At 41.6% G+C, this 24,954-nt stretch overlaps 1 protein-coding gene across 1 annotated transcript in view; it reads right to left on the reverse strand.

Annotated features, from left to right (window-relative positions):
- Window positions 1-11,416, reverse strand: part of fn1a (fibronectin 1a) — a 32,170-nt gene extending 20,754 nt beyond the window's left edge. Inside the window, exons 1-12 of the mRNA XM_080478828.1 lie at window positions 11,058-11,416; window positions 10,160-10,285; window positions 9,933-10,070; window positions 9,498-9,629; window positions 8,964-9,101; window positions 8,281-8,439; window positions 7,490-7,687; window positions 7,209-7,391; window positions 6,815-6,991; window positions 3,723-3,878; window positions 3,419-3,547; window positions 2,509-2,652 (exon numbers count right to left, since the gene is read on the reverse strand). Coding sequence (XP_080334954.1) covers window positions 2,509-2,652; window positions 3,419-3,547; window positions 3,723-3,878; window positions 6,815-6,991; window positions 7,209-7,391; window positions 7,490-7,687; window positions 8,281-8,439; window positions 8,964-9,101; window positions 9,498-9,629; window positions 9,933-10,070; window positions 10,160-10,285; window positions 11,058-11,187 — 1,810 coding nt within the window. The 5' untranslated portion in view covers window positions 11,188-11,416. The remainder of the gene's footprint in view (window positions 1-2,508; window positions 2,653-3,418; window positions 3,548-3,722; window positions 3,879-6,814; window positions 6,992-7,208; window positions 7,392-7,489; window positions 7,688-8,280; window positions 8,440-8,963; window positions 9,102-9,497; window positions 9,630-9,932; window positions 10,071-10,159; window positions 10,286-11,057) is intronic.
- Between the last annotated feature and the right edge of the window lie 13,538 nt (window positions 11,417-24,954).

Here is a 24,954-nt window from a genome sequence, read left to right on the forward strand (position 1 = left end):
AAGGCTCCTTGGTGAGAGTGGGTGTCACTTCCACTGTAATGTTTATCAGATGTCAGAGAGGGGGGTCCACATTTATTTATTTATTTTTATAAAAAGGAAACGGGATGGTAACCACTGATTTAACGCCACCTCTGCACGTGTGGTGCCACAACAGTCTAGACAAACAGAGAACACAAAAGAGTGATTTTTCCCTTCAATTTCACTTCATAAGTTATATTGATTCCTGTTGTATGCGGCCAAACAACATTTAACAGCTGCCCCATCCTATTAGTGCATGTCTGTTTGCAAACCAACTTAAAAAAAACAAACAGTGTGGTTATAAGTTGTGTTGGTCATTACTCTGAGCTGCTACTTTATGTAACTCAGTTAATAGTGTGCTGTCAATCTAAAGTGTACTGATTTCCAAAACTTGCCCAGAGCTTAGCAAGTCAGTATGACACCGAAGAGGGTCAATGCCATAAGCCGGAGCTCAAAAGTTGTCAGATCTGGAAGTTTTTAAAGTAAAAGAAGGCTATCAAGTCATCTTTAATGTAAACAGAAGTCATGTGGCAAGCAGGCTCCTGACATGAGCTGTGCTGATAGAAACTAGTAGCTTTTGTAAAGAATTGAGGTTTCCTAACCACTTTTCCAAATAGCAGACCTGTAATCAAAGTTTCTGAGCAAGTGGCTCGGTTAACCAGACGTTGCTTGCAGATACACAAAACCTCAAAAACAATCTGGGACCAATTACTGCGTATTACAGACCCACAGGCCACTGGAGAGGCGAAGGGTTGTGTAGAATCAGATGTGGGAGGTGCATGAAAACGGATGCACACTCGCAGTGGATTCCTGCACATGCACACACTTTTGTGTAGTGTATAAGCACACACACGTTACACTGAACACACAAGACATAACAGCCATTCATTCTGGATGCACAGAAATGCACTGATAAGGACCACAGTAAAGGGAGGCAATGCTGGGAGTCTCCGCAACAATAAGAATTGCCCCGAAAGATTAAATTGCACTTCAGTCAAGTAGAGATAAACGTAGACGCCAGATGCATCTTTTTTAAGATCTTATCAAGCCATGTGCTAAATCTGAGACTTGTGAAAACCTTCACAAAAACCCTTTACACGGGGGTTTTCCATTTTTACCTTTTATGGTGCTCGACACAGAAAAGCCAACCGAGTTCAAGTCTGGATCTGGCTCTTGCTGCCCTTAAATCTTCACTTGCAGTATTTTGCATGCCCAGGCGCACACACAAGGAGCAAGTTCACAGCTGGTTGCCATTATGGCCACTTACGGCAGAATAGTGCCCTACATTTTGTGTATCCCGTCAACCTGCCTCACATAACAAACAAGAAGCACGTCTAAATGGGTTGGCCACAACAACACCTGACAAACCCGAAGCAGTCTGTATCTTCAGAGCTTCACGTAGAACTGGAAATGCTTTTATTTTCCACAATGCCAAGTTCAGAGACCCAAGAGCAAATCACATGCGAGCATTATGAAGATGTGGGGGAATTAGAAGGCAACAGGAACAACAATACAAGATGGGAATTTGTTTACGGGGATCCAGGGATACTGACACAACCCAACAAAAGACACTGAGTGCAACTAGGGAAACTGGAGTTTGCAACTAAACTGGGATGCATGCTGTCTAAATCCAACAAAAAAAAAAAAAAAGGTGCTGCATAATAAAGCAAAACTGAGAAAGACTTCAAGTCAAGTGAAGCAACCCAACTAATTCATTAGTAAGATGACCATATTTTGATTTCCATCAATGATGAAACTTGGCCCGGGCTTGAAATATGTGAAATTATAGCACACAAAACATAGAACCCTACCATTCTATGCAACATAACAGTCATTAAAAATACATGCTTAAAAGTCTCTTGAAAAACAATGAAAATCAAAAAAATAAATAAAATAAAATAAAATCTTTCACGACCAAGATAGGACTTGAAAAGACCAGGTTATAATATGTTGAATAAATACAAGCAAGCATGTACAAAGAAATGATTAAAGCCGTCTAGAAAAGCCAACAAGCCAAGTCATTAAGAATCCAGTAACTTAACCGTTAAATCAATTCCTCTTAAGTATTTCATCTAAAAATCGATGTGAACTACCTTCTATTAAAACCCTCTGTACGGTAGCTTTGTCGGTACAGAGCTTTCAGCGTGTGTCGGTGTTTTATGCTCATGCACACTCGTGCAGGCTGCCGTCGAGTACAGCTGTGGCAACAACACAGGGGATGTGCCACATGCTGGCAGGAACAAAGGCTCAAAGTGGGGGGTGTACTTGTAAAAGAGGAAATCACACCCCCTCTCCCAACACTGTCTGTTTCACATCAAAGTCAAGGGCCTCATTTTCAAGGTGACTTAAGCAAACACTTTCCCATTGCAGGAGCACAATTTGTTAAGTCCACAATGTAGCGAGGGATGACGCAAACGGTATGTTAGTGGTAAATCAAATATGTTTGTTTTTTTATTGCAAAGCTGCTTGTTATAAAAGGTTTGAACTTACCAGGGTAAGACTGCTGAGGCTCACAGCTGAGCTCTCCCACACCATTGCCATAGCAATAACACTTGTACATGATCCCATGGATGACTTTATCCCAAGACTCCCCAATCTGATAGAAAGCTCTGGTCTCTGGCTCCTGGCACTGATCTGAGGTCACACAAAAAGGAATAATTCAACAAGAGAAGCATTATGATTGGTCTAGAGGGGCTTGGTGCAGAACTGCTTTTGCTTAAAGAGTCTTTGGTTGCAACACAACAATGATGGCAACAAAAAACACAAAAACACACTGAATTACAAGATATTTGTTTTAAACAACCAATGTAGAGTTTTAAGAGCCAAACAGATGTAAACAAAAGTGTTTGGTTTAGATTTGGACTTAGTGCAAACTTATAATGCATCTCATTTGTTATTGTGTTCATTATTCTGAAACATGACTTTCTTTTTTAAAGTTGTTTGAAATTCCTAAATTAACATGACATCACTTTCTCAGAAAAGATGAGTCGCAGTGTTAGTCACTCAACCAGACCAATGCTTCTGGTGAAGCGGTTTATGTGCATGTCTCTTATTGGACAGTTCTTTCATAAGAACAGTCCATTTTCACATGAAGAGGCAACACAGTGGCAGAACAGAGCTTTGAAATGGTTGGAAACTTCTATGTTCCATCACTGCCCTTAGCCATCTTCCTTTTATCGACAATAATCTTCCATAAAAGTATCCCAAGTTTACCCTCAGGTCTTTTTCTGCTCCATCCCTATGAAAACATCTCAAATCTCTGAGGCTACTAGAAAGAAGCATTGCATTTCCTATGTGTATGATGTCACACTGCTCTCGTAAATGGATGAATGGAGGCCGCCATATTGTTTTGTCACAATTTCAGACACAGTTGGAAAGCTGAAATAAAGTCTGCACCCACCGATGGCGTCACACTTCCAGCGGCCGCGCCCCTGTCCGAAGCAGGTGCAGTTCATCGTGTATCCCTCGTCGTGTTGTTTGGTGAAGGTCTGGTTAACCTCGTAGGTCAGGCCGTCCACGCTACACTGGTCTGAAACAAACGCAGATGCAGGTCAGGCCACAAGCAGTGCAGGTGTGCCGGATTACTTCTGACCTTTTAGTATGAGAGTCATTATATCCCACATGACCTTTCACCCCTTTACGCAGGGAACTCTAATTTAGGTCCAACTATTACAAAGCACACACACACACACACAAACACACACCTTTAAGCTGGGAGTATGCAACACAGCTCCATTCTCCTCTTCCGTTGCCAACGCAGGTACACCTCATCATGTGACCCAAGACGTCATGTCGTTTGTCCCACTGGTCGCCAACGCGGTACATCACCATCTCACTAGTTGTGCACACTTCTTCATGGGCTGCAGTGCAAAATATCAGAAGAGCACTTTCTTTTACATCACGACCCCCGATGATGAGAGCTGCTATGGAGTTAATCTCCACACTGTCTCTTGTATTTACAAGCCAAAGTATCTAAAAATGAGGCATGCTTTCAAACACAAAGGTATAATATAGATTTTCTTGTTAACACAAGCGGCATCAAGATTATAGCATTCACACGCTAATGGACAGATCTCTGTTGCAGATCACTGGTTCAACACAAAGCTGCACAGGATATAACCCTCCCAGAACACCTGCGTCCATCGGAAAGGAAATCTGATTAAAAGTTTGAAACAGCTGTCTTTCCTTGTTGTGTCTATGGATGACTGTGTGGGTCCACCGTATGTTAGCAGCCGATTAAAAGAACAAGGAGATTTCTTTTTAACAGAGATAAAAGTGGTTGCGACAAGTACGAACCTGCTTTTAGGCTCGAGTGTGTGAGTGTGGCTGAGAGTGGTGGAACAGCTTTAATTCCGTCTCGGCTTTAACCTCTTGTGTGGTTTGTGATGTACGACAGTGCAAGGCAAAAAGGTCTTTTTGTTGCTTAAAAACAGATCAGTCGGTTTCAGGAAAATATAAGAAAGTTTGGATTTCTTTCAGTTTTCATTGAGCTATTTAGAGGTTATAAAGAGTGGAGTTCCTCAAGGTAGCCATCTTGGACCACTGTGGTATCTTTTTCCATACACTATTGACTTCTTGTGCTCAAGTCAAAGTCCAAAAAGCAAATTGAAAATGTACATGCACAGTTGATATTCACTTTAGTCAATGAGAAGAAAATGATGCACGAGAGGTTTGCCGTCTTTTATAAGCCAGAAACAAACTGCTCCAGACCACTGGATACGAACGGTTATTTGCTGGTTTGGCGACTGCAGTTAAGATTATGTAGCTGGACCAGTAACACAGGGGCTGAGAATGGAGTGCACTGTCATGTACCTTGGTGGTGGTTTCATAGAGTAATTTAGTCTAAATTAGAGATTTGAAAAAAAATCACAGTGATGGCTGATCGGTACCTTGTAATCTCAATGACTTTGTAAATAGCCTTTTAATTCCAATGTTACTATATAAAGTGCAGGCCACCAATGCAGATTTAGCTGTGATGTAAAAGTTTTTTGATCAATACGTTTTTGCAAATGAAAAATTCATCCAAGCCATACAGGTAAAACGGACAAATGGAAAGTTCATTTTTCAAATAATTCAGTTCAAACCGGTGATTGTGAAATCATACATCTTAGATCCACATAAACGGCACATGTTTCTGGTCTAAAATACTTTCTCGGTTCCCGATGCGTGTGTTTCTTTAGCCATTTGAATAAAGCCTTGTTTCTTCATACAGTTTGGCTTGTGTTTAGTTGTCTTGACCAGAGGGGAATCAGCTGCTGCGCACAATTTAACATTCATCTTTTTCTCCAGAAACAAGAGGTCTCACCAGAACGGCTTTTTAAACGGCTCAGGAGGAAAAGCCAACAGTCTGACTCTGACTGCATTTGGCCTGAAGTCAACGTTGTTTTGAGAATCTCTCTGCATTTGGCTTTTTAAAAGGCAATCAGGGCTCATTTCGGGGTGGCTGGCTTCATGACTTGGAAAGAGGCCATTTAAAATGTTATTGCCTGGTACAGCCGTGGAAGCTTAAACAATTCCCTCCGTCCATAACAGATTTATCCCCAAGTAAGGGCTGGACTTGTCATAATACAGGAAATTAACCAAATGATACCGTTTAACTTAGAGAATGGAATTTTTGCCAACAGCAAACTTTTAGGTTCAATTGCAATTAATGATAATTGGGTAAATGATACAATTTGCATAATGGAGGTGAATCCTGGAGGTGGGCTCACAGCTGGACAACGTTTCCCCACCATCCCACAGGCACATGGCAGACAGCAAAGCAGCCTATTAAACATCCTTTGAAGAAGATTGCCACAGGTGGAGGAGACAGGAGATCCTCCAGACCAGTTTCAAAATCCCCAGTGACATCTCAACAGCCTGATTTGTTTTGACAATCCCCGTGAGGTCATTAATGTCCATTTAAAAAGGACCCCCTGCTTCTCTAACTGCTGGTCTTTGTTTACCAAAGACAAACTGTGATCACAAAGGTTGAGGTGTTCAAATACTGTTTTGTTTTTTTTAAATCGAGTTAATCTGGTGTAAGGTAGGGCATATTAAGGACTCCTGGGGGATTTGAGTCTGTTCTTCATAGAATGTGCCATGTCAAAACATCTGGATGCAACAGAATTCACTGACCTCAAGGGAGAGTTAAACAACGCTGAGATATTACAGGTTTCTTTCCACCCCCTCTTTCTAAACATTTCTTGCCCCACATGACCAGTCATTTATGTTTGTAATAATGTGGCACCTACTCTAAACTCTAACCCACAGTGGACAGCCAACATAATGCCGTGGTTGTTGAAATACAACTGTTAAAAGACAGTAAACTTTAACTTGAACAACTTGTTTAATTTAGCAGTAGGTCGTCTCCACTACAGGGCACAATGCTGTCATTTGTACCATCCTATCACTCCTTCATATGACTGAGACCACCATCAAAACACCCCATAGCTTCACCGTCTTCAGTCTATTTTGCCACCTGCAGAGACCCAATTGACACTTTCACAAGACAAGAGCACATTCCTGAAGGAAGCGCTGACACTGATAAATTTGGCTATCAGAGTAAACGAGTGCTAATGAGATTTATTTAGTGCAAATCCAATAGGATTACCTGTCAAACACTTTCAGCCACAGCATACTATTTAACTGTTGATCCAGTCGGTGATTTGCCAATGCTTTTAACTCTCAAATACAATTTTAAAACAATGCGGCGCCACAAAATTGACCCTTAACACAACAACAACAACAAAAAAATCGACATCAGTTTCTCTTTCTCTCTCCATCTTTTCCTAATTTTTCTCTTAAATCCACTCACCAGCCATGGGACAGAAACCAAAGCGCTGCTCTCCCTCATAGTTTGTGGTTGTGCCACACCACTTCATGCCGTCCCGGCGTCCGTCCGCGGTACAGTCGGTGTAGTTTCGGCCATTGTAGAGGTAGGGGAACTGGCACAGAGCACCGTTAGAATTACCACCACGAGTAGTCACAATTGCTGTTGGATAAGAAAGAAATGAAAAACAACAGGTAAGTATTCCAGCAATGCAAAGGCAGCTTAGGCTTCGACCATCTATATAAAGCATGAGTGAAGCTATATTTGTGAAGAGATCCATTTCAACAGTCTTTAAAATGGTTGGTAAAAGGTACATCGCTTGTCAACCATCAATTTTAATAAACTTACACACTGTACCAATATCAACTCATGTGCTCACCGTTCTGCTCTGTGCAGAAAGAGTACTTCTGATCCGTCTCGAAGTCCGAAGAAGTGGAACACCAGAGCTGCCCATCGCTGCGTCCGTCAGAGGTACAGGAATGGTACGTTTTCCCTTTGTGGACGAACGGGAACACGCAGGGCTGCCCCCCGGAGTTGCCCCCATACACTGGAGCTGGTCCATCTGATTCACAACAAAGATGTTTAAATGTCATTGGAAATTTCACTTGTATTGACCTTTCTCTGGAAACATCTTATTTGTGAAAACAAAAAAGAACAAACCCCATTGGTCGCAGCTGACTCCACTGCCAAGGCAAGTGCAGATCATCTGATTCTGTCCCTGGTTTTTGATCCAACGCTGGCCAATGAAGTACGACAGTCCTGCATCGGTCCTACAAGGTCCCTCCTGTGAAAGCTCTGGTACGGTGGCGGGCTGGTAGATGGCAGGCTGGATGTTGGTGATCACACGAGAGCCGGCGCCTACAAATGTGACATGTGACTTAAATTAGACATCACACAGCAACGACATCACAACGTTCCCCCACCAAAACAGCCACAGACAGAAACAAAAAGGGAAGACACTTTAAATCAGTTACACAAAGACTCAGCTAAATTAAATACAGGAATAAACATCTTTGAATAGATGCCTGTAAATGCAGGACAATTTCGAGTAACATTGCAAAACAGTCTACATGTTAATACTAGCTATAGAGTTACACTGTCTCACAGACGAGATGTTCTCCACATGTTTGTTTTTTAACTGTTCTTAAATCAAAACAAGCATATGTTTCTATCTTTCCCCCTGTAATTGCTTCAAGCCACTTTAAACACATTCCCCCGCTAACTTTTCATACTTTCTCTCTTTTCTATTCCCCAGTTCCATTCATATGATGTCCATCTCTCATGAGGTCATGATCACGAGTTACAAGGCATGTCTTTCTCACTTCAACGCTCGACACTTCTTATCTTTCCGTCCTCACAACATCTGTCTCTGGCACACATTCCTCCCTTCGCACGTGGGGAGCCAGAGCGGAGGGGTGGAAAACACAGATGGGGATGCAATCAGTTCTCACCGAAGCCCGTGGTGTGAAGTGAGGCGTGTCGCTCACACTTCCACTCCCCTCGGCCGTTCCCTGTGCACAGACACTGCAGCAGGTGTCCGCGGGCATCAGTCTTGGTCCAAGTATCTCCGATACGGTAGGAGGACAGGGTATCCTGATCATTGCAGCGATCTAGGAGAAAACGGGACAGTGTATTAGTAATATTAATGCCGAAAGGAAACCTGTAAGAGTCCGCTGTGATTGTGTGGGAACCCATTCCTCCTCGCCTCCAGCAGTGTCTGTGTTCTGCAACCCTTGTTGATAACGTCAACACATTGACGGATTTACCGATGATCTCTGCTGAAAAGCCTCCAAGGCCACCCTGAAGTCTTGTATCCAACAACAAGCTAATGAGGGAATTACATTCATTATTATCTGTTGCATCATCCGGCGTAATTAAGGATGGAAGCCGTGGCTTCAACTGGCAAACACAGCTGGGAAGCATTTCCCCCGCAACCCGTTTAAGATGCCCCAACTAATCGCAAGCTGCACTTAGTAACATCAATATGGCTGCTGGATACTTACACGGCACTCAGTAATGAGTGTGTGGAGAGATGCGCGACCCCACAAAGACGCAATATAATTTTCTGCAGACGACGTGACTCATAAGGTGTGTAAAGTGTGTCCAACAAACCAAGAAACAAGGTGTTGCTCACTTCTGGAGGTGCATGTGATCCGTCCACTTCCCTCTCCCAGACAGGTGCAGTCTACGACCATCCAGCCCTGGTACGGCTTCTCCCAGGTCTCGCCAACAACATAAGATGCTCCCGCCGTATTGTCATAGCACCTCTCAGCTGCAGGATGAAAACATGTCAGCTCCTGAGCCAGTGATTATCTTAAAACAACAAGTCTTTGTTTAAAAGTGGTCCACTTTCCCCTTTTTTTAAAATTCTGTTTCAGATGAAGCTGGGAGTGTGTAAAACATATCCAGCGTGAGGAGCCGCTGAAGATGTCAATTACATCTGGAACACACCCTCTTTTTTTTTTTACCAAGTTTTTTTTACTTGCCATCATGTCATGAAATACAATTTCAAAAGCTCTCCAGCATTGTTTCACAAGACTTTTTATTCTTAAAACGAACAAGGTTTCATTACATAAACATCTCTAACAAACTCCTATACAATCCTGCTATATATTTCCACCCAGGTGAATAAGTCACCTATTAGTCAGTGGCTGCCTGAGTGACTCACCGACAGGTTTGCAGGTCCACTCTCCCTTTCCATTTCCCAGGCAGACGCACTCCAGCATGTAGCCTCCCGTCTCGTGGGGTCTCCTCCAGGTGTCACCAATCTTATACGAGGCCCCACCTTCATGACAGCGGTCTAGGTAGACAGGAAGGGAAAAAGCAGGTAATCTCCGATTACAGTTTTAAAAGCATGCGTGTGATTCAGTGTAAATGAAACAAAGAAACACAGACATGAGACAGTTCTGTTATCCAACCACTCAGCTAAGTGCTAACAGCTGCCCAGCACCGGTTGTTAATCAGCTGCAGGGAATACTGGAGATTAACCAGTTTACTGCCGTCAGTCACAAGCTAGGATGTGTGGTCTGTGGTCAGAACAGTTAATGGTGAGGGGCAGCTCCCTGAACAGCCCTCATACGTTCCCACAGAGACCCACACTTACTGGCAATGGTGCAGCTGATTTTTCCCCTCCCAGATCCGATGCAGGTACAGTCCCAGATCATGCCCTCCTTGGGTCTCTCGTAGGTCTCTCCCACACTGTAGGATTGCTGGTTGATTTTGTCGAAGCACTTTTCCTCTGCTGCAGTGAGAAAACAAGTGAGATGATGCATGAACCTCATTCTGTTTAAACGGGTTGAAGAAAATGAAAAAAACTGCACTCAAACCAACCTTCAGGTTTGCTTTTACACTTGATTCCTGCAACTCCGTGGCAGGTACAGATCAGAGTGCTGCCCAAAAACGGCCGTTCCCACTGGTCATTAGGTAAATAGACATTACCATTTTCCACGCAACTCTCTGAATGAATAGGAGATAAGAAGGGTGGGGGTAAAAGCACAGCTCATGAGAATTTGATTCTGTTCGAAGCAGCACAAGGCTCCTTGAATTAGAAGAACAAACAAAGCCACTGGAATATGATCCAGCCCCTAAACACACAGGCGCAAGACTTTTTTTTTATTTTTTTTTATGTCATGATAAGCAAACCCTAAATTGAAATAAACATTCTATTGTAGGACAAGACTTCACCCTTGTCCGTGAAATTGATTCTAGATGTGTTAACCTGACTTCAAAGGGGCCCCAAGCTGAGCGATAAATCATTTGCACAGACTGGCGGAATAATAGTCATCCACTTTTACTCTCTAGCTCTCTCTTCCCGTCCCCCCCTCCTCTCTCTGCAGGCCTGTTCTTTGTTCACATCTCCTGACTTCATATGCAGTGAACATCTCTCTGTTCTTTATTTGTAAACTCCAAATGGATAGACTCTGTCTTTTTTCTGTGTATTTGGAGAGTTCGGAAGTGTATAAAAGTTTGTTGGTGTATAGTGATCTCATATTAAGATTAAAATTTATTAAAAACTTGCTTTCTTTAACAATTTAATGCAATCCACAATATAGTCAAGCCAAGACAATCAAGCAATGAATCCTGCACATCTCAAAGTTAAAAATGACAATCGCATTCAATTATTTGCTCAGCTGGCATCTCATGAAAAACTCCAAAAATCAACACTTGTAGCTTCTCCCACTTGGTTAGATAATCAGCTGCTGTCACAGTAATGACTCCAGAGTTTTACCTTGAGAGACCGAGGAGACGTGATGCTGCTGCCCCTGCCGCCGGGTCCTGTGGGTCCCTTTGGGCATGCAGTTCACTGCGCTCCCGATGCACAGCGCAACCAGCACCCTGGCAATAGTGCTGCCGGACATACTGTTCACAAACCCCGCCGCTCAGGTCAGTGCAGATACAACTTGGCCACAGGTACCCCCTTGTCCGTCCGAGTGTGTTCTTTTGACGGGCACCGGTGAGGATTGGGTGCAGCTCTTCTTGTTGCCCGCTGCGCTCAGACCTCGTTCAGTGCGCCTCCGTGCGTCTGCAGTCCTCCAGTCCGCGGCCCCTCCGTGTCTGTGCGCAGGTTCCCTCTGTGTGCCTGGACTGGGAGAGATTTATCTGGGCATGGCTTCACTCCTCCGGCGGAGGGAGGAGGGGAGGTCCGACCGTGACAAGAGACTACCCACGCAGCGTGTGAGTGCTGTGCTCAGACTTTTTACGCAACAAAAGATGCGTCCGCATTTAGGATGTAACATTTTCATTACTGTATATATGTTTTCATTGGTTATAAATTGAATGATAATTTCAATTTCCACGTGTTTCTCCACATGGTCTGCACATGTGACCAGACTTTCGAAGAAATCACTGATTGACCATATTTCCTCAAAGGTTTAGGGAAAAGAGAATTGGTGACAGGGGCGGATCCAGAGATTTTCCTGTGTGTGTGTGTGCGTGTGTGTGTGTCTGGGGGGGGGGGGGGGGGTCTGTACAGGGGTTACCACTAAAAAGTGATCACATGAAGGCTTCCTTTGACAGGCTTCGTGGAAATATGGATTTAATTGCTTGCTCGATTTTATTTTGTGCATGTGCAGTTTCAGCTTTTCAGGCACCAACTGCAAAAGACTATTTAAAATATATCCAATACCTGTGGAGCTTCTTCTACTCCATTTTGCTGAGATCCATCAAAACCTTGTGTAAAAATTCGGGAGTCTTTCAAGTCACGTCAGTGTCAAGTGCCTCTTCATAACTGACACGTGTTTATTGAGGCATCTTGACTTTGCCGCAGGGCATTGATGCAGTGCAGCGGCAGTATTCTGGCCTATAGGTTTCACACAGCCAGCGCAGTAATCTGCAGGAATTGGGTCACATGGCGTCAGCGTCTGGAAAGTCTCCAGTAGCCTAAAGTTTCAATGTCTGGAAAGTGTTTATACATCCAGGTGTTTTTATTGAAATGATCCCTCTGTAACACAAGCTAACTTCTGTAATGTACAAATCAAGAGGTTGGTTTCCCCCTCTCACTGGCTCGCCCATTCCCTGTTCCCTTTAGCTGAGTCTTTGCTCTTGTGTACATCTGCCTTGCGCACTGTAAACCATATATAAAAACAAATGGCATTTTCATTTGTTCCAGAGTTTGTTTATTTCTCTTTGTGTACATTTTGTTTTAAATGGATTGAAACCCAAGGGCACGCTCACAATGTCCTGGTCTGTGAGATGTTTGAGATCTGCAGACCAGTTTCACCCAGATTACTAAAATCTGGAAACTCATTTGATTTCTTCAAAGTAAGTGATTGAAGAGAAAGAAAATAACCATTCCCCGCATTATAATGAAGATGACAGCACAGGAACGATTACACCAAAAGTGGTTCCTTTGGACTGCACAAGGTTAATTTGAAGTAGCAGGGATTGCGGTGATTGTCATTGAGGTTTGATGTGTAGTGCACATCCTAAAGCAATTTACTGACTGATCCAGTCCTGCCAGGAATGAAGAACAGCTCATAGCGTGTCATTATTTCCTCTGCAGTGTCATGAGCTCAACTGTTACAGCAGTAAAGCAGATTAATCGCCGGTCGGCTGGTGAATGACGCCAATCAAACTATGGGGAAATAAGAGCAAAGGGGCTTTAACCGCTGTCATGTGTGTCAGGAGATCAGGCATTTTCTAAGTGTTAGCGACATGCTACTTTGGCATTGTGTTTTGCTTGACTTTGGCATCCAGCTTGACACTTTATATTATTCAGCATTTGCTCCACATGAGGAGACAGTGATTAGTTACGGGGTAGCTTATTGAAATAGTGAGAGAACCCATCTGTTACACGCCAACTGTTTATGGGATGTTTCCTGTCAGTATGAGTGCCATATAATTTAAAATCATGTACGTGCATGACTGCAGGACTGAAAGCAATTCAGAGCATTCAGAAAATCAGGGGGAACCCGGATATTAAACTGGGATTCCACCCAAAGGTGCAAAAAAAAAATTAGAGCAGGAAAACCCATGTTTTTGGTTTAAGATCCTATTAATGCAATTATAGAATTATTTATATATTTCTTTGTTCATTAAGTGTGAATTTGCTTTCAATGTACTCCCAGTCAATCTTTATACCTCATTTGCATGTGTCATTTTCAGTGGAGGCGCCTGCATTGCTATCTCTGTGTTGAACTCGGTGATCGTGACAGCAGAATACCTTCACACAAGAAGAAACAAACAACATGCGTCACCCTTCATGCTGTGATAATGAAGTATTCATAATTACAACCATTTTCTGTAGCGAGACACTCAAGCTACATTACGAAGCAGTTACCCACCGAACTGCGGCTAACCATCGGAAACTGCCAGACATCAGGAGTGAAACGGTTGCCGAAGTTTCTTTAACTGCTCTTTCAACTTTTGTGTTCTGTAAATAACTTTATCATTTCATAGGTCAAGTTCCGTCAAAGACACGTACAGATATATTTGCAAAAAAATACAATCTGTTCAAATGTTTCTGCTCTTGTTAGGCCGTGAACAAATTTATTTTTCTTGTTAAATTCTGTAAACCGTGACTGCCACTGCCGCTCTATTATTGGTGATGATGAAGCTGGAAATCCCGGTTTGAAGCCATCATCTGGTTACTGTGCAGGCTAACTGCCTGTTGTGGCTTCCCATCCAAATATACATTCTTACGGTTGAATGGACTGGTTCTAAGTGGTAAATTTCCATTAGAATTTAATCACACGGGATGATCTGGAATAAAATTGCTGCAGTGATTTCCATTATGTAACTTGTGAGTATCGCTGACGGACACAATAACATCCTGAGTTACTGGGAAACTTGGCAAATAAATCAAATTAGGTTTTATTGAATTTATTTCCCAGACAAGCACGTGGAAGGTGACTGTTGTGCGGCATTAAGGGTGTATGATAGTAAAACATAAAAGTAATAGAGAAAGGTTGCAGGAGTTAAAATTGAATAAGCAGAATAAATTCTGAAACTGAAAAATGTAACAAAGAGTAAACGTGGTACTAGTTGCGTAGGGGTTCATATTATATTCATAATTGGCTGGTGGGTTAAAAGTAAAGAGGAATAATGAAAGTGAATGGAAAGTTGAGAACTCTGGGCAGAGCTAGTAAACTTTTATGCTGACGTGTGGAAGTTGTACTGTAACTTTCTGATTGCAACAGAGCCGGGACCTTCACTCTGAGAACAAGGGCAAATATGAGGAAAGCGATTGCAGCTGCACGGCCTCAGTACAGCTGCCACACATCTTCAGTCCAACTCTTTCTTTCCCTCTCCACATTTTCTCACTGCGTTACTCCAAATGTCTGTCATCTGGCACTAGAAATTCCTTCTCGCCCCCTTTTTCTTACTCTCTCCCGGTGCCTTGTCTTTTTTCTTGCCTTTTTTTTTATTTCTGTCTTATTACTGAAAAAAGTCTCAGAGGAGATTCCTCTGCCTCGAAGTCTCCATGTTTTGTGTAATAGCATTTGTAAGTTATGAGCCTCTTTTTTGTGTCTTTGCCCATATTGTTTTTTTTTTCTTTTTTGTGCTACATTTCCAACACAAGATACTAATACAAATTTCATCCAGAACAGTGCAACGTCCAGTACTAGGCTTTCCTAGTTGCCGCCTTTGTAACTTTCCCACCGATCTACACTATTTAAAGCAAAAGTGCTTGTGGTCACACGTTGGATGTCCAACAATGAGGTGTGGTCGGGTTCGTTGGTGAGTCAACAAAAAGCAGAAACAATACTGACCATGTAAAACCAACTCTCAGGTCAATGGTGTCGTATTTTCTTTTTCTGGCGGCATGAGCACGATCAGTTTGTGTTCAACTCGGGGGTTTTGCCAAAACAATATCAGGAAATCTTACTGGTATCAAAACAAATTTGATACTATCTTGCTTTTTAATCATCTGCCTGTACCTTTATGTCTTATAATCTTTGCCACTGCCACCTAATACATTTTATCTATACTATATCTAAAAAGGGTATTTACTCAATATGTTTTTATTGTTGTGTATTTAGGCTTCAAAAAACCAGCATAAACTTGAGGCAAAACTATGAATTTGTGATTGCAAGCTTCTGTTAGTTATGAAAAGGGTTGCTGTCACATAACCTGACCCACCATGTTTGCTATTCAAGATGAGATGATGGGGGGAAAAAATATGCTTCTTTTGTTGACTTGTTTTTTTCTCCGATTTTTAGTTATCACATTAACACTGACAAAAGACTGTCACACATTGAATTTGCAATACAAAGGCTGCACTCAGTCCCAAGCTCCAGCTGTCACCTGCATTTTTTTTTCTTCTCAAATCAACCTCAAAGAAAGCCCAGTAACAACAGTTTCATTGATTGGACACTGTCAGAAACAGATGTGAGACGAAATGAGAGAATTAGTTCATAGTTCAACCCATATGGCCACACGGTGTTGTATCAGTCAGCTCTCTTGTATTCCAAGAAGACGTCGCCTGATTTTATCCCGGATTCCACGGTCTGTGTTGAGTTTGCATGTTCTCCGTAAGTGTGCATGGGTTTTCCAGTGATACACTTTGCCCATTGAAAGGTAGAACTGGACCCAGCTCCCTACAACCCTAAATCAGATAAAGCAGCATAGAAGATGGATGGTATATCATTCTTACTCCTGCAATGGACAAATAACTTGTCCAGGGTGTATTCTAACATTTATGACACTAGCTGGTAAGAATAGAGTCTAGAATACAAATCAGTGCAGTAAGACACTGTTTAATCACGCTCCCTACACTTTGAACTCCATGCCTGCTGTTAAGAACACAGAGAAGTGTATTTTGTCATGCTTAGAAGCACAAGCGTGGAAAGTTGGCCCAGGGGTTCAGTGAACGATAAGATCACTCTGTCCTGAGAGGACCTACTGCACTCATAGCTTTGACTTGGCTGCACCGTAGGAACTATTAGAGGATTATCAGTGTCATTGGACTCTTATCCTCTTGAGAAGGAATAATGTAGCAATTATATGAACAATTGATTTTTCGATGTCTCAAAAATCCCTGCTTGGATTGTTCTTTTGGCTATGTGGAGTTGATATTGGAGCAGAGGGAGAGTTGTTGGGGGGTGACAAGTATTCATCTTGTTACATTCATGGATGTTATATCTCTGGAAATTAATTTGCAGGACCTAGTATTTATCTGTAGATCTTACCGTCTACAAGTAAAGCCACAAGTAGATTTCTAATCTTGCTTAAAATCTTCACATTTTCTCTGCGCCCACCCCCCTTCTCGGCTCCTTCTCATTTTCTTCCTCATGCAACCTTCCAGCTCCTCCAGGGAGATGAGGTCACAGTCTGGGGAGAGATGGAGTGATTAGAAGCTCACACTGCACACTCTTCTTTGGTTGAAATAGCTGTGGATATTTTCCAATCCCACTGTTTGCAGCTGTTAGTAATGTAACATGAGTGATTAGACAACAGGGGAGGAAAAATTACTTCAAGGAAATCTTTCATCATTTTGACTTCTGGACTCATTTATCCACTGCTGCCACAACTTTATACTGTTCACTGCTTAATTGGCTCATGTGTGAACGCGCTGTCACCAAATGACGAGGAATCTGTTGATTCCTGTGTACAAATGTGCAAATTTTACTTCCTATGTATCTTGCAGGTCATGTTCTCCATGTTTTTGTTTTGTACTAAGTTTCCGCTCTAAAACCTGATAGGGGACAGAAAAGTCTTTAGTCTCTGCCACCCACCACAGTCCCTGATGTCAGCCCCCACTGTGTGACCTCAGTTAAAGCCATTCGCTGTGAAGACGTGCAGGAAAATGTGTCCTACAGTCCAAGAGAGCGTGAGAACAACATGGCCTCATCCACCTCCACAACCATGAGCTACAGTACACCGCAGATATGAGTGATTCAGACCTCCAACCATATGCAGGAAACTTTTAAATGTGTCATGGACACCTCACGGACCACTTCCCCCATTAGTGTTGTGGGAATACGTCATGTTTTTGGGTTTTTTTTTCTAACACTGCACTGCAAAGACCGAGGGTTAAATTCCAAGGTCAGCCCATTTGACGATCAATTGAATTATTGATCTCGCCAGACACATCCTAACTGCATTGACAATTAGACTCTGGGGGACCTATTACTATTAAAGAATGTTGTAAATGTCTTCGCTATGCTCCTGACGCTCCTCACCTTCTTCTGACTTGGAAAGTGCAGATTTCTGTCAATCCATCCATCCATCGTCTACACTGGTTGTATCACCACAGGCTTGTTTAGAGAGAAACTTCAGATATAAATACTTCAAATACTAAATGCTTTGGGAGCTTTTGTGGGTTCAAATTCCAAAGACATGTCTGCAAGGTTATTTAGTAACTCTTAACAGCTCATGATTGTGAGCATGTCCACGTTCTCAGTGTGGACTGAAAACCTGTCCAGTCTTTCCCCAGTCATGAACCTAATTTAAATGAAGCAAGTACAAATCTGGACATTTAAGTATGAATGGATAGATGAACGCATGTGTTGACTGAGAAAGCTCCTCCACAATGGGAAGACTTTCTAAGCTCAATGATGGAATGATGTTAACCTCACAGCCATCATTTCCTCTGTGTGGCAGTTTACATGCCTGGTGTCTTTTTTCTGCATATTATGCTATTATAAATGGTTTTGAAAAGTTCCCAGCTGCATCATATTACTTACATGGGCTCTTCACCCCTACAGGATAGGCTGTCATTGACCCTTCTCCATTGAACTTCACCTTGAGCTGTTCTTTCTCTACAGCTGGTACCACGCCTGATATGCCTGATATATATATATAAATATATATTTATATATATTTTTTCTTTCATTATATTGTGACTGTTACAAAACCAGATACATGTGGAAATGTCTATGTATAAAACCTTGCCCAAGTCAGCTTTTGGGGTGACTCAAGAAACAAAATAATCCTGTCAGTACTGACATATCTGTTAACATCAAATAACAATAGACGGACATAAGCTGCACTTAATTGAAAAGTTTCAGCGTAGACTAAGCAGATATGCTCTGAAAGCAAACACTTAGTCAGTGCAAACAGCAAGTATTTGATTATTCACTCAGCATACTGTAGGCTAAACAAACTGAGAACTCGGTTAGACGTGCTTCTCTAGGTTTTGAAAGGCATCCTGCTTCGCTCATCCTTTTTTTCCCCCATCAGACCATCAAACCCAATCTCTCTCTCTCTCTCTCTCTCTCTCTCTCTTTGTCTGTCTTTCTCAATACCCCATTTTTCCTCACTTGTTCCTGACCTCTCCTTCTTCCTTCATACCATCGCTCCATTCCCCCCCGGGACCTTCCAACAACAAACAAACAGACAGACGATGTCAGCACGGCAGCGTTTGGTTTATCTCCTAGTGACAGACCATAATGTGATGGGCCTTCGAACTGCCTGCGGGGAACCTGAACGACATGGGAGGAAGTTGTGAGCAGTCACAAGGGGGTTTGGTGGTCGGTGTGGGCCAGAGACAGGAGATCGCACAGGCAGATGCAAACTGTGCGCTGTCGGCGAGACGAGCTATCTGATGTTAAACTTTTGCATTTTTAACGAACTAAATAGAGGAAAAGTTCAGGTATTAGACTGACCAGAGTATATATTCATGCATCAAAACGTTGGGTAGTGGCTGAAGGGATGGATCTGCAGCGCTTGGTGTTTGAAGTGAATAAATTGAGGACTGCATTTGTCTTGTTAAGCTGTTGGCAGGTTGAGAAACCATTTAGCCATTTAGTCACAGTTGAATGAACAAAGTGCTCTTTGGGTAACTGAATGAAGAAGCATGAGCCGGCGTATTGACCCGTCTGACCCTGCTGCCCCCCGTCTGCCCCGGAAATATTTAACATCCTCATTTGCACATACACAGATTTCTGGAAAACACTGGTAATCACATTTTCTCCTCGCTAAATTGAGTGGTAAATTCAGGGTTGACATGAAATAGTTGGTCCTCCAAGAAAAAAAAAAGCACACTTGGCTTTTTTCACAATTTTGTTTATGTGAAAAAAAAGAAGAAAAAAAATCAATACTAGCTATTATTGTATGATTTAAAACACAAGATTTAAAAATCGTGGATATTACAGGCATTATTGAATTCTGACTGTTGCCCCATGGCTACGTATGTGACGGTATACATTTCATGTGTCTGGGTTTTCATGGTTACCCCATAGCACTGTTGAGGAATTCCAGAGTCATAAGTTGGCTGCAGGAACAGGAAGCTCTCGGGGGGGGGGGTCACTAGACCAAATGGAAGAATTGGAGTATGGGATGGGGTGGGGGTGGGGGTAAGGAAGAGAGATTGCGAAACAAAAAGAAAGCAAAAACAAATGAGAATGCACAAAGGAAAGCTCCAGCAGCATCATGACTAAATGTGTCTGGTCAGTTTAACAGCAGAGAAAAACAGTCACTCAGCACAGAGGGCATGGAAAGTTGGGAGAGTTGGGAAATGATGACTTCCCCTTGAATGTCTGAGTCATACACCGTCGTGTTGTAATTAAAGGTATGTAAGTGCAGATGGAGATGGTTGGGATGGGTGCTGTGTCTGTTTGTGTATATGTGTGCAAGGCAACCTTTTTTTTTTTTACAAGTGTGTTTTTTTTTGTGCTTGGGGCAAAGTATCATGACAACACTTTCTGCAGGGCTTTCTAGTGGCAGAAGCTGATCCATTGCTTCCTTTCCCACATCACATTTTTCCATGTCTGAGTCACAGGGGAGAACAGAAATAAAACAGCTTGTGAAATGTGTTGGATGATCAAAGACGTTGAGACAAACAACAATATGATTTACACGAGCTATGACAGCCAAACTGCGACAGATTATTGAGTATAGTGATTCTGTTTACGTCACCAAAGCAAAGTCTGGTGGCACTGTCAATAGGTGAAAGAGTCCTTTACCGACCTTTTTCCCTGTATGCCTCCAAAAAACAATCTGTCAACTTTATCACATTCTAAATGTCAATGTCAACATTAAATGAATGGAATATGACGACCACAACAATGTATGCAAATTCACTGGAGTGGCATTATCCATTTCTGGATGGTTGCATTTATTTAGTGCCTTCATCAGCCAAATTAATGCAACTGACCAAAAATCAAGCCATTGTCAAAGCATTTATGTGCATGAAAAGTTGCATGGTTCTGCATTGTATCAAAACAAGAATCTGAAAGCCATTGTTAAGTTGTACTGCTAGTGTTGCAATGATCACTGCACCATCTTTTGCTGCATTTCCATTAGTTGGTAATGAGCATCACCGGAGAGCTGATACTCGGAGGATATTTCAGGATTTAATCTGAAGTAATCTGTGACAGTATTGTAGATTAATGCAGTTCATATTTGACATTCATGAATTAAAAATCAGACTTTTATACAAGCAACTGCCATTGCTATCCCATGTACTGTGAACTATACTTTCAAATTGAATCACAACGTGTTGTTCTATACTTTATAGCTTCGATTGGGCTGCTGGCCGGAGCATCAGAGGTCACAGTGGGAGTTGAAAGGCTTTACCAAAGAAAGACACTTTGTAGAATCAACAGCAGACCTGAGAAACTACCCATTGCTTTAATTCTTTTTTGGTTTCAGTGTTTTCCCTAAGCTTTTCTCACAAGCAGCCTTCTGCTCCGAAAAGTAACCAAGCTGTGACCGTTTCAAACACTATTATCATCATCACACTGATTATTGTCATGAGAGTGACTGGAAATCGACCAGCCCTGCTGCTGCAGCATGAGAATGTTTTGATTTAACAATATCAACATGTGGCACACAATTTCAAAGAAATCCAGCCAACCTCGATGTTCTGACACTCCTAAAGTCATGGTGGCAACTGTAGAGGAATATGTCCTAAAAGGTCCCCTCTGAAGTGCCTATGTACTCATCTAAACAGTAATTAAAAGGCAGATTTGTATGTTCAGTAGTCGACGTGAAGTGAATGTTCAGCTGAATTTGTGTGCCCGAGTTCCTCAGTGTCCAGTAGTTTGGTAAAATGCGAATAATATAATTCTATTAATGTGTGACTGGAGAATCAAATCAAACTGCATCTCTGTTTTCTTTGTTCCTCTTTCTGAGCTGGAGAGTTACATCACAACCTGTATGAGTCAGTTTGGCCTGAGTGGAAAGAAATGAATGGAAACAGACTGAGAAATGCTTTGTGCAGCCACTCCAGGAGGATTGGAAAGACATCAGCTGTTCTCACAGGGGCCGAGAGGGAGGGAGGAGGAAGAGAGAGAAAGAGGGAGAGGGAGACGTAGTAAGTGGTATTTACAGATGTAATAATTCAGGAATATTCGTAATTAATCTGAAATCGTTTTATTTGTGTTCTTTAGCAACCCGACACTGTATTAACTGGCTTAAAACGCTTGTATGATCAAATAAAGAATGTTTTAATAGGTTACATAATACCTAGAGAATACTTCATATGAAAAAACTGCCTCACTCCCAGTTGTATTTTATAAAGGGTCTAAGAATTTAAACTGTATGGCCAGCTATTGGCTTTTTTATAAAACCGAAAATAAAGCAGTATATGTGTGTGCGTGTGTAGTAAAAACAAAAAGGATCAAGTCCTACTTTTGTCCTCTCATGTGTATGTTATTAAGAGAGACTCAGCTTCTTTGCTGTCCACCGGACCGGGACAGATAAATCAGGTCCTTTGATGCTGTGCAGTCATCTACCCCCAAATATCTGCTCATGCTAAAAGAACAGAAGAGTACCTGTCTCACAGAGGGCATGACGCCCACTCTGCTGAGCGCCTTATTAATCTGCCCCGTAAGGTGCAGAGAGGCAGGGAAATGAGAAGACAATAATCACAGACGAGTCAGTTGTGAAGTAGTAGTAGTAGTAGTTTAGTGGTAAAGAAAGTCAAGGGGGGCGGGTTATCGACGCAGAGTTCAAGTTCAGCTCTCACATTTGTGCTTCTTCAAACGGGTAGATTACTTTTTCAGTCTCACTAGAAAAAGAGCTGATTGTATTGACGGGATAATCAGTTTGAAGATGGGTGGATGATTGTAATGTCGCTAAACGTAAGAGGCAGAGCCTGTAAGAAGGTGGAATTGGAATAATGCAGACAAGTTTCGGCTGTGTTTTTTTATGAAGTGAAATTGCACAAAGCTCTTTCTTTCTGTGATGTACACGTGTGCAGACTTAATGGTGTGATGAGCACACATCCAAGGAACTGCCACATGTTTCTATGTGGCTGTTTCTGTGTTTACTCAGCTTCAAAGTTAGGGCTTAGTTGCCCATGTGTGATGCATTTACCTCTAAAAATGGGAAGAAAGGTTAAAATTCAAGTAAGAACCTGCATCATGCACTCTTTCACCATAACAAACTTACTTAATCAGACTTATATATAGATAAACCACATTTCTATGATCTGAATAATATTAGATAAACATGCAATTTGTGTTAATGTTGAGGATTGAGTTAACAATATACCCAAACTGAATTATTTGTGCTTTTTTCTGACCCTAATTTACACCAGCTTTGATTTCATCATGTTTTGTTTTTTTTATTTAAAAATTTTTCCATCACGTTTCCACCAGCATTATTTCAGAAGATTAGCAGTTTGTTGAATATTGTTATTTTTGTTAATTGAACGTCTGTATCTTTTACATATGTAAAATGATGCGATTTTAAATTTGCAGGGCATGAATGGACAGTGCATTAAAAGACTATTCATCACAGCTGATTCAGTTTTTGACACGTGTTTATTGCACATGTTGACGTCATGATAATAATAGATACATGTGCTATAAATTGTGCATTCCTATTCTATAGCCATTTTTCAGTGGCTGCATAAACCACCACAAAATGTTTCTAGATGGTTGCAAAATGCTTTGTGCATTGATATAGTTGATCTTTACTTTTTATGATTGTAGTTGGGGAATTTCTACTTAAGAGAAGAATATCAATACTTTTACTACCTCTGGGGTATTGGCTGGGAATCCAGTATGGTGCTTGGCTAAGAAGAAATAAAAACAAAAAAAAACAACAAAAACAATGATTCACCATTTTGCTTCACATTCTCTAAGAAGCTTTACCCCACCATACATGGACATGGTCTGCAGCTGCGTGCGCGCGCACGTGTGCGTGTGTGTGTGTGTGTGTGTGTGTGTGTGTGTGTGTGTGTGTGTGTGTGTGTGTGTGTGTGTGTGTGTGTGTCACCGCTTTGTTTTCTCGAACACCAGTCCACTGTAAATTGACAGCTCCTTTACTTTGTCCTACAAATACATGAATACATTCTGTCTGAATTATTTTCTAATTATTTCACAGAAAACAACCAAAACGTGAGAAGCCTTTACCTTTTAAGCACAAATGAATCAACAAAACATTATTTCTACTAATATGAGGCTTCAGCTTTGAACCAAACTATGAAAAACACATTAGTGACTGTAGAAACAATTCCAGTGGCCCTCTCTTTGGTGTTCTTTTCTTTCAGGGCTGCAGATACTGGTAGTATAAGTATAAGACCTGATTGCAACTGAAGCTCTTGAGAAACAAGATTATGTGGCAAAGACACATAGAGACATATTTAAACTGAACAGATGACTATTTCAAAAACTATTAATTATATAACACATGCCTGTATTTTCCGGGTTTGTGTTTTCCTCTCATACATTGCTGTTCTGTCTTTTCCATGTCATATTGCCAAGCCCGTTCAGTTCCCTCATATCCTGTTTTTACCCAGAGAAGTTTCTCCCTCTTTCTCCTTTACCTCACACTAGTAGAAAACATCTTCATTTGAAGCAAACATACCATCAGTTATATCCAGTGAAGCAACTACAGACACCAATTTTCAGTTAAGCGTTTAAACTTTTTACTTTTATGAAATGAATGATTTATTAAATTTTTTTTACAAATTCCCTCAGATGTGATAAAGACACCAGTGGAGATCACTCCACGCTAATAATACGGCAAACGCATGAAAATGCATTCTTTTGGTATTTCCGTTTCAGAAAGAATTTTGCGTTTACACACCACAGTTTTGAAAATGATGTTGTTTTCATGTTTGGCCACTAGTGGCTGCTGTTGCTTGTTCTTGTAATGAAACCACACACATATGCGTGCAGTGAAGATTACACTATAAACGTTAACAGTGGTGAGTTGACGGACATTCGTAAGCTTACTTATAGCAGTTAGATTGCTATTATGGGTGACTAACTACCAAGTCCCAGGAGAATATGGACTGGGAATCATAACACTCTGGAGGCAAACGTTGTTATTGTCCATCTAGTTGCATGTGCAGAAGAACGACACAGCCATGGTGCGCATGTGCAGTAGCAGCGGTTTCAAAAAGTTGCATTTTCCACCGTCTACACAAAGATGGAGTTGGAGCGTTTTCAAAAAGTTGCGTTTTGAGTGGCTCTGGACACCGTTGTCGTGTAAACGGACTACTAAAACCAGAGAGATGTCCCTTTTCTTTATGGTAAAATACCAATACCATAACAACAGGATCCCAATGCTTTGTGCTAAAGTTGTAAAACATGATATTTCACAAGATATTCCAGAAATAACTCCACTAAAAAGGCCATTATGTTGTTCTCATATGATTGCGTGTGCCATCTGCCATTCTAAAATACATCTGAATGTATAAATTGACATTTAAAACAAGGGTATCAACTAATATTATTTTACAAGACAACAAAGTGTTGATTTAATGATGCCAAGCAGGAAAACGTTAA

The sequence above is a fragment of the Lipophrys pholis genome (genome assembly GCF_963383615.2).
Source record: "Lipophrys pholis genome assembly, chromosome: 13".
Taxonomy (NCBI): Eukaryota; Metazoa; Chordata; class Actinopteri; order Blenniiformes; family Blenniidae; genus Lipophrys; species Lipophrys pholis.